At 31.6% G+C, this 18,001-nt stretch overlaps 1 protein-coding gene and 1 long non-coding RNA gene across 2 annotated transcripts; one reads left to right on the forward strand and one right to left on the reverse strand.

Annotated features, from left to right (window-relative positions):
• The first annotated feature begins 325 nt into the window (after positions 1-325).
• LOC132937229 (uncharacterized) lies at positions 326-6,016 on the forward strand. The gene is made up of 10 exons (XR_009663640.1): positions 326-840; positions 929-1,061; positions 1,215-1,488; positions 1,785-1,921; positions 1,999-2,175; positions 3,276-3,406; positions 3,694-3,795; positions 3,867-3,998; positions 4,090-4,187; positions 5,878-6,016. It is a non-coding gene; the product is annotated as an uncharacterized LOC132937229 (long non-coding RNA).
• Positions 6,017-14,753: 8,737 nt separating this feature from the next.
• Positions 14,754-16,124, reverse strand: LOC132951611 (uncharacterized). Its single transcript, XM_061023451.1, has one exon. The coding sequence runs from the start codon at positions 16,122-16,124 to the stop codon at positions 14,754-14,756; it is 1,371 nt and encodes a 456-aa protein (XP_060879434.1).
• Positions 16,125-18,001: the final 1,877 nt, after the last annotated feature.

The raw sequence follows: 18,001 nt of genomic DNA on the forward strand, positions 1-18,001 counted from the left end.
TACAGCAACATTGGTACTACTCTGAGCACGACTAATAAATCGCATCTATGTAAAATCATTTAACATAATTTATTCTTGAATTAGGTATTTATATATTTTTTACAAATTGACATTTTAAGAAAATTATTTTTCAAATGAAGGTGTCGGTCGTGTTGCGCTGTGCCGCTGCAGTGGTAGACGACGGTGTTGTCTCCAGAACCGAACAATGTCAGCGAGGGTGGAGCGTGACGTTGCTACTCGTTGCCGGTCGTTAGCAGACAAAAAATTGCACAAATGCTCGAGACGTGCATGACAGCCAGGTAAGTGTGTCCGTCAGGAGAGTCGTCACAGGAGAGAGTATACAGGTAAAATTATTATTTTTTTGTTTACTAACATTTGATTCACTAGTGAATCATGATTATTTGAAATTTGAACAAAAATACAGACTACAGTCGTACAGAGTTGTATTCAAACATTTTAGTAAAAAATTACCATGCATAAGTGTATTCTTTTTAGTATAACATCCAAACTATCTCATTGTCCAATTGCCTTCATTTTCATTTTTAGTTGTACTGATTATATTTCTTAATAATATGGGTCTAATATAGTCTAATTTGCTAATTTTTTCAAAAATATAGTTTCCAAAAATGGAAATAGAAGGAAATAAAATCTTCGAACTAAACGATTACAAATTTTCTATCTGGAGCAGAATATGCGGTAATCATTTTACAATCAGTGATTATAAACAAGGCACAGTAAATAGTTGATATTATGGTCAGAGGCTGTCACAAAACATAATCCAAACCACATGTCTGGGATAGAGAATTTCAATAATTTACAGCAACACTGCTACTACTCTGAGTAAATCTTATCTAAGAGATAAAATTAATTTAACATAATTCATGAATTTCTGTGGTGTTTATGTATTTTTATAACTTGACATTTTCAGAATATTGTGTATCTCCAACGATGAGGTTGAAGAAAATGAACAGACAAATAAAGGATTTCGAGGCCTTACAACCTGATGATTTTAATTCATCCAGAAAAGCCTTAGACGCTTAATAATGTCTATACACACTTATGTAAGTATATCAGTCAAGTATCCAATTTTAAATTTAAATTTTTTTTCAAGCAATGGTTATTGCAAAATTATTTATAAAATTAAATCTTAATTTAAAAATATTCTGCTCAAAATTACCTACTAAAAACATATTTTATTATTATAATGATTTTAGAGTTTACACACATATTTTGCCTGTGTCTTATTCTAAACAATTGGATCACAAGCAACCTCAAGCTGTTATCACATATATCTTTGGTGAAATCGTAACTATTGTAAAGATTTTTTGATTAATGCTTCACCTGTCAGAATGATTGGCATGAACATGAGCTCTATTAAGCTTTTGTTGTCTCCAGAAATGAACAATGTTGGCGAGGATGGAGCGTGATGTTGCCGGTCGTTAGCTGACAAACAATTGCACAAATGCTCGAGACGTACATGATGGCCAGGTAAGTGTGTTCGTCAGGAAAGTCGTCACGAAAGAGAGTATACAGGGTGATGGCTCACCACTATAATATTATTATTTTTTTGTTTACCGACATCTGAATCACTAGTTAATTATAATTATTTGAAATTTTGAACAAAAATTCAGACTACAGTCGTACAGAGTTGTATTCATACATTATAGTAAAAAATTACCATGCATAAGTGTATTCTTTTTAGTATAACATCCAAACTATCGCATTGCCCAATTGCCTTCATTTTCATTTTTAGTTGTACTGATTATATTTTCTTACATTTTCAGAATATTGTATATCTCCAACGACGAGGTTGAAGAACATGAACAGACGAATAAAGGATTTGGAGACGTTATAGTTGATGAATTTAATTTACCCAGAAAATCCTTAGAAACTTAATAATGTCTTATTCACATACACTTATGTAAGTATATCACTCAAAAATCCAATTTTAAATGTTTGCCAAAACCGAAAGTTACTTAGAGGTTTTTTTTTTTTTAGTTCATATAATGGATAATACTTATATTTTCAAAACTGAAATATATGATGTACCTCATACAAGTAGCTAGGAAGTCGATCAAATATGCTGACAATTTTTCAGACACTGACTTTTATGAAGATAATTCTACCGACTTAGATGAAGCCATACAATATTGGAGCGAATTATGAAACTTAAGGGTGAGAATATTGTTAATAGGTTTTTATTTTAAAGCTATTTTAGTGTGCTTTAAACTCTCATACCTACCAGTTCACGAGACACATTGTATATTATCAATAACTGTGTGAGTGGACATATATTTGGATATAGAAAGGCCTCAGCCTGTTTAGACAAAATAAATTGATAAATAAATAATTATTTTAGAATTTGTCACTATTGATCTGATTGTTATGACAATTAATCTGTATTTTGCGATATTGCGAGTAAGTGGCAACTTGCTACAAAATAAAGTTCTATTGAAGTGTAAAATCATGTTAACATTATGAACATCTAAACTTTCATATGGATACAAACTAATAAGTTGTACACCTTAATTATTGATACAGGTTAATATGAATTGTTTATTTTATATATAATATCACATTTATTTATAACTTATATCTTTCAGGTCTATAGTTTATGTTTAGTTGTTTAGCAGATGACTTACACTTAACAGTTGTTTTCATGCAATTGTTATTACTAGATTTCAACGTTAATAGTAAAATTAAATCTTAATTAAAAATACTCTGTTCAAAAATTTAAATATTTACTTTCCAAATACCTACTATTAACATTGTCTCTCATATTTTATTATCATAATGTTTTTAGAGTTTACACACATATTTTACATATTTTGCACGACTAAGTGAACACCAATTATCTTCAATTGCACTCTAAATCATGTTTGTGAATAAAATTATTTGCCAATGACTTATTTATAATCATAAGAAAATTTTATTTTTAAATTTTATAATAAGAGAAAAAAGTATTTAAAATCTTTATTAATTATACTATCATAGTTTTCATATTTTTCGTATTTATAGTTTAACTGTAATTTAAAATATTTTAGAATTCCTCACTGGTGATCTGATTTTTGTGCATAGGCGGTCCCCAGATTTTACTTCAGATGCAGCATAGATGGCTAATTTCTAGTGAAGTAAAATACATTTTAGTAATTCACAGACACATTGGTACTACTCTGAGCACGTCTAATAAATTATATCCAAGATTTAAAATTAATTTAACATAATTCATGAATTTCAGTTGTATTTATATATTTAATACAACTTGACATTTTCAGAAAATTGTGTTTCTTCAACGATGAGTTAGAAGAAAATGAACAGACGAATAAAGGATATGGAGACCTTACAGTTGATGATTCAACCAGAAAATCCTTAGAAACCTAATAATGTCTAATTCACATACACTTAGGTAAGTATATCACTCAAGTATCCAATTTTAGATGTTATGCTGAAAAAATAATTTTGCTTTTAAGTTTGATTATAATATCATGTCTTATCACTCTAATATTAGAGCTAACATGGAGTATATTTGATCCATATCATGGAGTATATTCATAAGTGTATTCTTTTTAGTAAAACATCCAATATATCGCTTTGCCACATTACCTTCATTTTCATTTTCATTTTTAGTTGTACTGTTTATATTTCTTAATAATATAGGGTCAGTCTAATTTGCTAATTTGTTCACAAATATAGATTTCCAAATAACGAAAATAGAAGGAAATAATGGCGGTAATCACTTCTACAGCAACACTGGTAGTACTGCTCTGAGCACGACTAGTAAATCTTATCTAAGAAGTAAAATTAATTGAACATTATTCATGCATTTCTGTTGTGTTTACATATTTTTTATAACTTGACATTTTCAGAATATTGTGTTTTTCCGACGATGAGTTAGAAGAAAATGAACAGACGAATAAAGGATATGGAGACCTTACAGTTGAAAATTTTTTCATGCACCCAGAAAAGCCTTAGATAATGTCTAATTCACACACATATATGTAAGCTTATCACTCAAGTATCCAATTTTTAAATTTGTGATATTGTAACTATTGTACAAAATTTTTTGACAAACCTGGCTTCACCTTTCAGAATGGTTGGCATGAGCTGTGAAAAGAAATATTATATTGAAGATGTAGCTGATACGCTGTTAATAAATTTGGAGTGTCCTACATATGCATACATACAAAGTATGTACATTTATTGATCATAGAATATCGAGCCTTATTAGGTAAAAGGGCGTAAGCGACAATTTTGGCGAAAATGAGATATTGGTATCAAAATTTTTCTAAAATTCTGACGCATCGATCTGTAAAATGGCTAAGCGACAATATAAACCTAAGCATGTCATTTTTCCATTTAAAGATTGGACGAAAGCGACATATCGTTTAGGTAATAACTTCAAAATTGATCGTAAGTCACATTAATTTCTAAAAAAATACGTATGCGACTTTGTTGCATGGGGGTAAGCGACAAAATAATAATAATAATTTAATTAGGCGTATGCGACAATTTAATTGGCGCTTAGAAAACTCGTTCGTAACATCATGTTGGTTACGATTGTTTTCATATCATATTGTTTATCTATTATCTTCAATATTAATATTAATAAAAATATAAAAATAAAAATATTAAAAAATATGATAGATTTATGTTACAGTTATACAGTTTTATTGCAATTCATTTATTAAAACTAAGTTTTAAGTATTACATTTTATATTTTAATCCCCTAATCTAATAAGTACTTTTTATTTTATGTCTGTATAATCTGTTTACTCTTTTGAATTGTGATATTGTTATTTTTTGTTATATTAATATTACTATAATATTTATAAGTTAAATGTGTTAATAATACCTACATGACCTACAGATGATTTATATAATTCACTACACATTTTAACATAATATAATCAAAAGACTGGTATTAGTTAGGTACAATTGTATTTAATTGCAAAATATATATTATAACTAAGTATTAATTAGATTTAATTTCCTATTAATAATATTACGAACTTACTAAAAAGACTTTAATTGTGATAATATTGTTATTTTAGTATTTTACTTTTACTTACTTTAAAAATAAAACCAAAAAGACTTGGAAGCCTGTTATATTTCTTACAATATACCTAATTATGTTTAAATTCTATGTCCGATTTTATATTACAGGTAAATATTAGAGTAGAGTTTAATAGCAAAGTTATTTTTTGAATTTCTCAGTATATTTTGAGAAAATAGAGAAGATCATAATATTATTATGAATACATACCAAGCTATGGTTACCTTTGCATGTCTGTCTAAGTTGAGGGTAATTAATACCAAAAAGTAACAAATAATACAAATTATATACAAATAATATGGTTAATAGACAAACAACCATCATATCCAACATATTAATATTTACAAAGGGGGGGGGGGGGGATATGAAAGATAAAGAATATTATGAAAAATAAAAATTTACTTATAATTAATTGAGTTACACAATAACTCATTTAATAACTTTGAAACTATAATAATATAACATTTCAACGAAGTGCGTTAAAAGACTAGTGTAAGCGCCATGCATTAATCAACACGACAAAAAGTTATTTGTAAGCGCCGAAAGTGAAAAGTGTAAGCACCATTGAGCTATATTCGAACATTTATTTTATTGTAAGCGACATAAGTTACACAATATTAAAAATATTATTTTTATTTCGTTATTGTATTTTCGAAATAATTTTTTTATAACTACACATATAATTTTAATGAAAATCCGACAGAAATTCGATTTTTAAAGTGTTTTTTTTAGTTCCTGTAAAATAATGAAAATGTTGCTTACGCCCTTTTACCTAATAGGGCTCGATATTAACTATCAAATTTTATTGAATATGTAAATTATAGGTTTACTGGTCGTCAAACCCGTTCCCATTCATGGAATTTACTTCTCAACAAGAAAATACAAACTTCTTTGGAAGAAGGCTAAGCAAACACCAATTACCTTCAATTGCACTCTGAATCATCTTTTTGAATAAAACTATATGTCTAAGACTTATTTATAATTATAAGAAAACTTTATTTTTAAATTAATACTTGTTGTATTTATAGTTTAATTGTTATTTAAATTATTTTGGAATTCCTCACTAGTGATCTGATTGTTGTGCATAGAGGCGGTTTCCAGATTTAAATTCAGCTGCAGCATAGAAATAAACAGCACAGCTAATTTCTGGAGAATTGAAATCCATTATAGTAATTCACAGAAACATTGGTACTACTCTGAGCACAATTTCACAATTTCACAATTTCACAATTATTTTCTCATTTAACATAATTCATGAATTAGGTATTTGTATATTTTTTACGACTTGACATTTTCAGAATATTGTGTTTCTCCAACGATGAGAAGAAAATAAACAGACAAATAAAGGATTTTGAGGCCTTACAAGCTGATGATTTTAATTCATCCAGAAAAGCCTTAGAAACTTAATAATGTCTATACCACTTATTTAAGTATATCAGTCTAGTATCCAATTTTAAATGGTTATTCAAAAATACCTACTAAAAACATTGTATCAGATACTTAATTATTATAATGATTTTAGAGCTTACACACATATTTTGTCTGTGTCTTATTCTAATAATTCTTTATTAGTTATACCGTCATAGTTTTCATACTTATTAGATTGACATATTAGATGACAATGAGAGTATTAACATGGCTGAAAAAGGTAACACAACCGTTCAAGTGATAAATATTGTATGTATATTTGAATATTTCCATTGTATAATAATTTTTTTTTTTCATTTGACAAAATTTTTAAAGTGAAATTTAATATTATAATTTTACATACCTATAATACTATATTATATAATATGTATTTAGTAATACTTTTCAGTTATGTTAAATCAAAATTAATATATTAATTTACCAATCCTTTGTTTCCTTCTGTTACTAAATTGTATACTATTGGCACTATAAAATTGTTTGTACCATTTTCTATGTGCCAAGAGTGTTGATTCTTGTTCTGAAACTAAAGGCTTTTCAATGTAACTCTTGTGGTTCCAAATGACTACATCTCTCTCGAACTGTAACAACATAAAATACATAATAATTTAGTATTCATTAGTGAAAATTATAAAACAATAGTAATTAACACTAAACTGACTAAACCAACCATCGCAGCTTTCATAAATAAAACTATTGAAGCATACAGTGACAAATACACTGGACAGTAGATACGATGTACAACTTTTTGAATCAATGGCTCGACGGGTGTGACAACTTGTACCAATTTTATGGGCCCAAAACTGGTTTTAAAATTTAAAATCACTAATCCAAGACCAATCTATAAGGCAATAACAATTTATACTTCAATATTTTAGTATTGCCATTGTACATTTTTTTTCAAGCGCAAAACAAATATATGTATTACTGAAATAAATAAACAATAAACATGTTGTGTATTATAGATGTACAAATGTAATAAACATATTAATATAATACCATAACTGGTCAGGCACGCCCGCAGATAAGCTGCTTTTTATATTATATCCAAATAGAACTTTAAAGTTACAGGGAATGTACTTTTATTACATGTAATGCATAGCTTTTTTTAACTAATTCATCACTAGTTTATTTTAAAATTTTTATTGCAATTTTCAGCATTAAATGTAATTGTTTTACAATGTAATTAAAACATGAATATAATTGTAGAACAATGCAATAAACAATTTATAGTGTTAGGTTTATACGACGTGTACAATAATAATTATACTATCATAATATTTTATTTTTGTACAGTTTATACAACAATATATTATTATAATGAGCTAGTGGATCAAACATACCTACCCACAATAATGTACCACAGTTGAGAGGCCTTGCTACTGCCGTCAATTTTAGATCAAAATACCTTAGGTTTTAACAAATTTGAAGTTAGTTTACATTGTCCGATTTTTGTTCTGAAAAACACGATCTTCACGAACTTTACAATTATAATAACGTTATATTTGACAAAAAACGATTGAAATTTGTGAACGTAATTATAACGGAAAGCGTTGTTTAAAATAAATAAAATCCGCAAAACAAAACATAACGAATAAAAAAATATATAAATCTTTAAACAAAACATAACACAAAACGTAATTTAATATTTATAAATTCTATTATACGATTCAGTCTTGTAAAGTACCTATTCGAATAAAAGTATTTGAATGCTTTTTTTGTATTCTTAATACTTTTATTTGTATTTTTTTTTTCATTATAAAATACTTTTTTCCGATCCAGAAAAATAGTTTTAAATTTGTGACAAGACATATTATAAATCATGAACATTAATTTTATTGTTTGAACGAGATATAATTTTGGCCAATGATATGATTATTTTTATAAACATCGATGTGTTGTATCCTGTATGGGCCGTATCATAATATGTGGTCAAAATTTATAAATAATTTATGATTACGATGTATTTTTAATTATTAACTAATAAATGTTAATTACCAACCATTCAAAAGCTGACAATAAATAGTTGTGAAAAAAAGTGTTCTAATAGTATTCGAATACGTGTTCTGAATACCTTAATTGTCATCAGTGTCGGCCTGGTCCAGACGGCTAGGAGGCGATCGCCTCCGAGGCCCTGACCCGTATTTTTTCAAGAAATAAATTAAATTATTTAACAAAATTTACCTACTATATATATACCAGTGGTATGCATTTGGATCCATTGAATAATAATTTTATAATAATAATATAATATACATTTTAGAATCTGAGCGGAGCGAGGGATGTAATGGTTTTACAATGATGTTTATTTCTTTTCCTTTTTTATTCTGTAAACACTTTTTCTCCCTCTAAACTTGCTCAAAAGTATCAAATACAGCATCTTTTCTGAAAGGTAATGTTCTTGAGCTGGTACTTTAGAGAGGTCATTTTTCGATTTTCGAAACGCTACTCGAAATAAAAGCGGTTAAAGAAGAAAAAACGTACGATTTCATGATTTTATAATATTAAATAATTACAGACGACGTTTTCTACCAGAAATATTGATTCAAAGAAAAATGACAAGAGATATTTTTTGTTGTATTTTGTATTTCGTTCCTTAAGGTTTAAAGTTTGGAAAATTTTGCGCTATTTATAGACATTTTAATTTTGGGAGTTTTTTGTGTTGTAATTCGGTTTAAAACATTCGTAAAAACTTGAAAGTTGGGTTGTTTACTTATATTAGCCTTACCTAGACATGGTAAAATTTTCAAAACATTTGAGCTACTTATGAACTTTTTCTTTTATTTTCTATATTTTTTCATTTTTATGATATTTCCTAATTATAATTATATAAATCGTTCTTAGGCTGTTCTCAAAACGCTTTGTATATCACCATAGAACGAATAAAATTAAATAAAAAAGATTCCCTCGTCCGCTCAGAATCGTTTTTTATCGAATGAAATCATTGCATTCAAATCGAATACAGTAAAATTACACTATCCTGTCCTAGGCCCGAAGGGACGATGGACAAACATTCACCACCGAAATGCGCTGACCTACTTTTTTATTATTTTAACGATACTAAAATCATATTATTATCTTAGTCCGTGGTAATAATTATATGGTACTTACTACTTTACTATAAAAACTAGGAATCATTAATGATCATATAAATTGTATAAAATAACTATTGTAAAAACTAGAAATAATTAATAATTCACTCTTGGAGGAAAATGCTGAGCAATGCAATTTAAAATGCCTATATATGGTTTTTCATGCTTTTTACGCCACATGAATTCAACCAAATAACTATCCAAATGTTGACGTGCCTCTATGTGTTTTGTTGCGCCATTTAGAGGATCCTCATAACCTTTCGATATTCTGTGTGTGGGCACCAGTTTGAGGATCGACAAAATTATAAGTGTGGTTAACGGTTAAATCTCGGGTTAAATGCTGAAACCCAGCGTTTTGTAGTTAATCTGTTTTATAACCACGCCAACAATCAGAATAATTAGTTGTACCTTGGTTTATGTTATCTTTTATTGCTTGTATAAGTGTAGACGCAGACCGATCTTTGACTTCAATCCCAGATTTGCATTGTAATAATTTAACACGACAATATGTTACAACACTAATTAAGTTAGAAAATGGCCAGTAAAACGTCATAGTACTTATCTAAAAGAAATCCCCACACCAATGCCAACGCCATGTCCTACGTGACCACGGCGAAAAACAAAACAGCTTGATTTTTGCCGCGTTTGGAACAGCATGGTCAGAATATAATTCGCCCGCACTCTCCGCGTTCACGTAGGACATAGCGTAATAATAACCACCGTTCAATCCGTCTCGCTAGTTGGTCGCGATAACCGATAACTAATATTATATCGATCCATAGTATGTGATAAATATCTAGGTATAAATCTACGTTTTTTTTATTTTTTAATTTTTTAATTTTTTATTTACAAACTGTTACATAAAATGAACAATATTAAGTAAAATAGATAAGTGAATAAATGGCTTGAGGAAAGGACAGATTCAAGAAGCCTTCCAGTGAAGACACTTTGTCAGCTATTTATATACATTTCTATAAGTTAACAATAAAGTTATAAATAAAATTAGGCAATTAACTAAATTAATAGGTCCCGACACCACCGCCTTTTTAGTCTTTTACTAGGACTGTCGGGCAAGTTTGCCGACGCAAGTCCTTTGATTAGGGGATTATCATGGTTTTTAGCAGATAACTTAAATCGCCTATAAAAAGTTCTAGCTACATCGCAGACGGGTGAGATGGCAGCTCGTTATGTAAGGTCTGGTTGGACACGTAAAAAGGTGCTTTAGTCATAGCTCGGAGCGTTTTGGATTGGAAGCGTTGAATACGGTTAGTGTTTGAAATTTTTGCAGGGCAAAATCTACGTTTTTAAATTATTTTTTTGAGATTTGGTATTTTTTCGAGGCCCATTGAATAATTTGCCTCCCGCGGGGCCCTTTGGATCCCAGGCCCACACATTCATTCGTATATGTATTCCGAATGCAAAATAAAAGTATTCTCCACGAGACTTACAATCGTACAGTATGTGTTCGATACTATTGATGTGGATTTTTACCGTGTGCTTCGGTGCTTCGCGGGACGCTGCGTAATATCGTCGTCAACGCTGAATTGAAGCATTATACCTGCAGCTTTGGAATCGAATAATTATTTATTGATTTACAAACAAGTAACTGCAAGAGTTTGTTGTGTTATGAGACAAGCCCGTTCGTGTTTAGTGAATTGGCTCTACTGAACGATTTCACCAACTGTGGTCACCGCGGTGTTTTAGTTTTGATCAGCCGACATGTCGAGTAACTACTGTCTACTATATTACTACTATGTTCCGTCCACACGAGTCTATAATGTTTCTTACATAATTTCATACCAACTTAATAGTTCTGAGATAACCGTGGTTAGTGGTTACTGGTTACAGATTACGCCACCGATCGTCGTGCGAGTGGAACGTACAACGTACATTTTTACGGAATATTGTATTATTCGCGCGGTACACCGCATAATAAACGGCGGCCTGGTTAGCGGCCGCCGACTATAGGGGGCGCCACCATACGGTATCGGCTGGGCGGCGGCACATCCACGGCCCGGCCCATGCCGAAAGTCGTCGGAACACGATCCAGCGCCGGTGGCCCTCGTCCACATAATAATATCATTACATCGTTTTCGGAGCACACCGCCCCACCGCGAACGCCGATCGCCGTAAATCGGGCGGCGAACGCGTTCTATCACGACTGGCCGGCGGCCACCTCTCTTCGTTCGCATTCCGCGGCGCAGGTTGTCGATTGTTCGCGTTCTCCCGCCGCCGCCGCCGCCGCCGAGCGTGACGTGTTGTATCGCAACAACAACAACAATAAGTCATCTCCCACTGTACGGTCCCCCGGCTGTGGTTGGCGACACCGACCCGAGGCCGTCTTGTCGCGGCGTCTCCACGGACGTCAACGGGCTCGACGGCTCGCGAACGATATAATATTTTTATTATTTTGACAGTGTGTATTGTTGAACTGAAATTTTGATTCAGTATTTCAGTTACACACTGGTGTTACCTTAACTATCCCAAACACATAATTTAAAATTTAGTTGTTCAACAGTTTATGTAAAAGTTAAATTAACAACTGATTTCTATGTGTGTGCGCCTTTGGGCACACGACTACCTATATCGAGGCACGACCAACGGACGACGCCGTCGTCTTCCGCCCATCCAGTGGCGGGACTACATAATATGATTGGAGGCGGGATTTTCCGCGGGCCTCATCGTGAAAGAGGGCTCGGCGCCTCGCATCAAAATTATGTACTTTTTAAGAAAAATGTCGGTTCGAGTAAATAAAATCATTGAATACTGAAATATTACAAAGTATACTGATAAGTGATTACTAAACGTGTACACGGATAACCATACATCATTGTACTTAGTAGGTACTATTAATAATTAATGTCAATAATAATATTATACGAGTATAATAGTATTGCCATGTCTTTATTGCGATATGTGGGCACGCGGTAACTCGGAGTGGGGCCTATAATAGCTGGTATAATAAAATTATAGAAATAGATTATATACTACGGTCTACGGCCCAATTGATATGACTAAATTACTAATAAAATAATAATTTAATTACTAGTTTCTCTAACTTATTAACGGCATTTTACTTGTTCCTTACATCATCGGTTACTGTGGCGAGCGCAGAAAGGACATTCTCAAAACTTAAATTAATTAAAAATTATCTATGGAGCACCATGTCCCAAACACGGCTTAGTGGTCTTGCGATGATTCCGATAGAGAATTAGCGTGCTAAAAAATTGAACTTATCGTTATTGGTGAAGACGTTTGCTCAAGAACGTAGCAGAAAAAAATCATTTTCATTGTAAATAAAATATTATTATTACTGTTTCCGAAATTATAATTCAATAAATTATTAATTTACTATAAATATATTTTTTTTATTGCATACAAATAAACAGCCCAATGTTTAGAAATTTAAATTAAAGATTTTGGGCCTCCAAAAAAATTGTATCCACGGGCCTCAATGATCGTAGTTCCGCCACTGTGCCCATCGTTCAATTAAATTATCATTTGTACACAACGTCTTTTGAATCGATAATAAACCAAAACATCATAAATCATCATAAACTCGACGTGTTATTTCATCTTTTACTCATCAAGTAACGCGCAAAATGTTGGCTATACGAGGGAAGCACACGAAGTCAACGACTGCATTTTCCTCGTAAACACGCCCTCAATAATAATAATAATAATAATAACGAGACAGTTATTATTATTATTTTATTAGGTTGTGACGTTATGTTCATAATATTATAATATTGTGTATTGTAATGCAGTGGATATTTTAAGGAATTATCACTGGGTGACATTAAAAAAAAATTCCACACTGACTCTCAAAATCAACATATTATTATGCGCTTATAAAAAACTTTTCAGTAGGTATTAAATATTATAGAAAATATTACCTATTTTTTCCGTGTTATTTAGTAACTTATGTCTTATGAGTTAATTTGTTTTATTGTCACGTTAAGTTAATTTTATTCCTAAACCACAGATTAAAAAATATTCCATTTTGTAAAACTGAATTTAAAAGTTTTTTTTTTCTATAAATATCAATAAAATTGTATTGGTTGGGTAAAAAAGCGTGAAAGTTGAATGCAAGGCTCCTAATATATCGTTCTAATAGCAGTTGAAAAATACATATTGTGCACAATTCTTTTTTATGATCATTTAAAGTTCAATTTTCAACAAAATTTATCGAATTTAAAATTTAATAATTATTTTGTAGTTAAAAATTTATAAAATGTTCAACTTTTATAGCTAAGGATTGAAAATTGAAAACAAGGCTCCACGTAAATAGGTTATAAAAAAATTACTTTATTCAAAATAACATCATTAAATATACTTTGTATTATCATAGACTGACTGACCTTTTTCGCTCATAATCGTTTTTCTTATACAATGAATTCAAATTTAACACCATCCATTACGGTAATCCATTTGTAACCTACTGCAGAGCAGAGCGACATCCACTTATCCACCTTTTTTTACTACTAGTAATTATAAGTTATAAGTTATAACTTATAACCAATGGTAATACGTTATATGTAGGTATCATATTATGCAATTATATATATTTCATTTAGTATTATTGTATTTTGTAATATATTATACCTATTAAAATAAGTACTGTATTTAGTCCAAGTATAAAATATTATTTGCTTTCTTGCATTGTATTATTCTATTTATAGGTACGGGCAACGGGCTACGGGCTACGGACGCTACGGTGAACGGTGGGTTTTTCATCCTCAATAATAATTTGTCAAACGAAATGATATACGTCATAAATAAATAACAAAATTAAACATAATAAATAATCAATAAATAAAATTACCTATGTATTAATTTCAAACATAGACATTTTTACAAAAATGCATTGCCACCCAGTTATTAAATATATCATATACTAGGCGACAAAAAAATTTCTCTGGGCAACAGAAATGTCGCCCAGTATATTAGTTATAGTACGCGAGGCGAAAAGTGAGCCGCGATCGTCGCGCGCCAAGCGGCTATTTTTCGTCAGGGTTACTCCGCCTATTCTTACTGTTTTCCCGCCTATAAAGTAATTTCAAACGACGTAATGTAGATTTTTTTAATAAATTATAATAAAAAATAAAAATAAAATACAAATAACACAAGTAATACATAAAATACAAATAACACGATTAATACATATTATAATACATTTTTTTTTAATTAATCATATCGTCTTCATCATCGTCTTCGTCAGTAGAACTGTCGCCGGGATTAATTGTCATTATAATAGGCTCCAAAATTTCATCTCTTAATCCTTCTTTCACCAAATCGTCTTCTTGAATTTTATCGCAGTGGTCGCCACATTTTGCCCAATCTTCTGCTGTGACTGCATCTAAAGCACTATTTACTAACACTTCTATATCTGCCATTTTGAAGGTGTTATTTTTTTCCGCGACTTTACCCTTAACTTGCGCCCAGATTAATTTGATTGGGTTATATTGGCAGTGGTAAGGAGGAAGTCTTACCACTTCATGGCCCATTTGAAGTGCAATTTCGTCCAATTTATATTTTTTTTCTTTTGGAATCGTCAATTTGACTTTTTCCCGTAGTTCGCTTAATGTCTCTACTGGAGAAAAGTCTACAGATTTGTCTTGTAACCATTTTTGTACATCTGCCTTTCGAGTATTTGCCTTAGGATATTCTTCTGTTAAGGTAGAATGGTATGAGGCATTGTCCATTACAATTATACAAGGTTCTTCTAAATTGCCCAACATATCTATAAACCATTTTTGAAAAATGGTGGCGTTCATTTGAGAATGATAGTCTGCCTGCGATCCCGACTTGCAACGAAAAACCAGTTTTGAATTTTTGACAAAACCAAATGAAGGTGACCCAGCATGACACACAATAAGCCGACCGCCCTTTCCAATAGGTACTTTTAATCCTTCGGTGTTGTCGGAGTTTTGCCATATGTGTCCTCGCGTATGATTTTGGTTTACCCATGTTTCGTCTAAGTAAACTATTGGCCTTGTATCGTTATTACGTCTGAACTCGTTCATTTTTCTCAAAAACTTAACCCGAGAACAAATAATATCATTTCTTTCCATTAGAAATTTACGCCCATCATTACATTTTTTGTATTTGAAATTTAAACTACGCAAAATATGTCGCACGGACCATTGTGAACCCGAATAATTAATTTTTTCATGCAACGCTCTCAATATTTTTGCACTAGTTGGATACTGACCATTATCATAAAAACTATGAACTGTTCTTCTGACAACTTCATTGTCAAAATCGTCTAAGTTGGTCATAGGTTTGGCACGTTTATAAGATTTCCTTGGAGACTTAAATGAAGAAGGTTCGGCAGCTAGTTGATTTTCACCCACAGTCATTTTTTTCCCTTCAGCACAAACTCGTTTAACACAAGCAAGACTTACGCCACACGCTTCAGCAGTCATTTCACGAGTTTGACGAAAAAAATTACTAATTTCTGGCTTACCTTTGTCACCAGCCAATGTTTTGAAATAATTATAAACATGAAAAATAACTTTCTTCGTTTGAGAATGTGTGTCTTGATATGCCATTTTAAAACTATTTTTGTATACGAGTAATTATTAAAGAAATAATTAAAAATACTATTAACATTCAAACTTTAAAAGCGCGCACTTTAAAAACCAACCATGTAAGAACGCGGGAAATATGATTACAAACGTAGATAATAAACGAATAAAAACACGTGTAAACTCGTATCTCGAATGTCGAATGACTAACCAAACCTTAACAAAATATTGTGGTATGCAACAGCTGCAGCACTACCCCCTACTGCTAAAAGAAAATAAATTGGTCTCCAAAATACAATCAATTGTACAATAAATTACCACCTGCCGTTTTTAAAATGCGCGCCAGCTGTTTCCATTGCACACAAACGTAGAACCCCTGAAACCAGAAAAAATGACCGCTTGACGCGCAACGATCGCGGCTCACTTTTCGCCTCGCGTACTATAAAATATCCACTGTTGTAATGTCACTTGAGCGTGAGTTGCACGTCGCTACAGTGACATTTGTTGTCTCCGTCTTACAAGTACGTAACATGGCAACTTTTACGCTCGGCAGAACACATTTATACTAATTTAACCTCCGTTGGTTTAAAACTTAGAGGCCCAGTGTTGAGACTTATCTTGGTAATTATTTAGTTATCTTTTATCTTATCTAGATAAATAGTTGCGTTTTATCTAAATAATTATCTAAGATAAAAAAAATCATCCATCTAGATCAGCGACAGTGGCGTCATTTCAGGTTTTGAAAGGGGGGGGGGGGCAAAAGTTTTGACCGGCACATAATTAAAAAAAAAACTGCTCGCTAACAATTACATTTTTATCTCAATACAAACAATTCAAGTTTTGAAGATTTTTTTGTTATAGCATTAAACATGCTAGAAATGTTTTGTGAACAATTATGAGCAACTTGTTCCAGTTTTATTGTCTTCCTCTCCCTATCCTTGGCTGCACCAACAAGAGATTTCTTCATTTTCTGTCAAAATCTTATTAGGTTGTAAAAATTAATGCGGAAATGTATAAATTATAAAATTGAAAGGAACGTTAAGCGTGAATGGCTATTGGCTAGTCAAACAGTGAACCAATAAACAAGAAAGGTTCTTATTACTCTGTTAATACCCACTTTGATAACATAAAATAATTATTTTCAATTCTATTTTTAAACTTATAACAATAAGTTGTCAACAAGCCCGGACCGGACGAACACAAGCCGGTCACGCATTTTAAATTAATCAGAAATCTGGGTTTTTATGCTGAATAATATTATATACTTATTACTTATTAGTTATTCTATAACATTTTAATTAACAATTTCACAATAATATTAATAAATATATATTTTATACGAGCAGCGGCCCACAGGGAAGGCGGGAAACCCGGTATCCCGCTCGTCCAGTCCACCACTGCACATATATAATACAGATGTCAGATACCTTATAATTATTTACGTAACTAGTACGAGCTACGAATCATGGTTATATTTTATTTAGCAATGACATGATTGTTATGAATCATGTTTGGGGGCTTGCGGGCCAAAACTAGCACCATATACCCGGCCCGGGCCGGCCGGGTCGACCGACCCGTTAGTAGGCCGCCAGCAGCCCGCTGATGACATGGTGGGGGGAGGGGCAAATGCCCACCTTGCCCAACCCCCCCACAAATGACGCCACTGAGCTGATTTTTTAACCTGTGGTCCGCAGCCCCCTGGGGGTCTGCGGCAGCCTTAACACATAACATACGTCAATAAGTGACATGAGTGCATTATTACAAAATTGTTGGATTATTATTATTTTTTTTTCATATATAATAATACGTAGATTCTACACCAAATAATTGTATTATTAATGTTTATTAAGTATAATCAGTTTTTCGACGAAATTTATTAATACGAAATTTACATGCGTACA

Source organism: Metopolophium dirhodum, chromosome 1, assembly GCF_019925205.1.
Source record: "Metopolophium dirhodum isolate CAU chromosome 1, ASM1992520v1, whole genome shotgun sequence".
NCBI classification, from domain to species: domain Eukaryota; kingdom Metazoa; phylum Arthropoda; class Insecta; order Hemiptera; family Aphididae; genus Metopolophium; species Metopolophium dirhodum.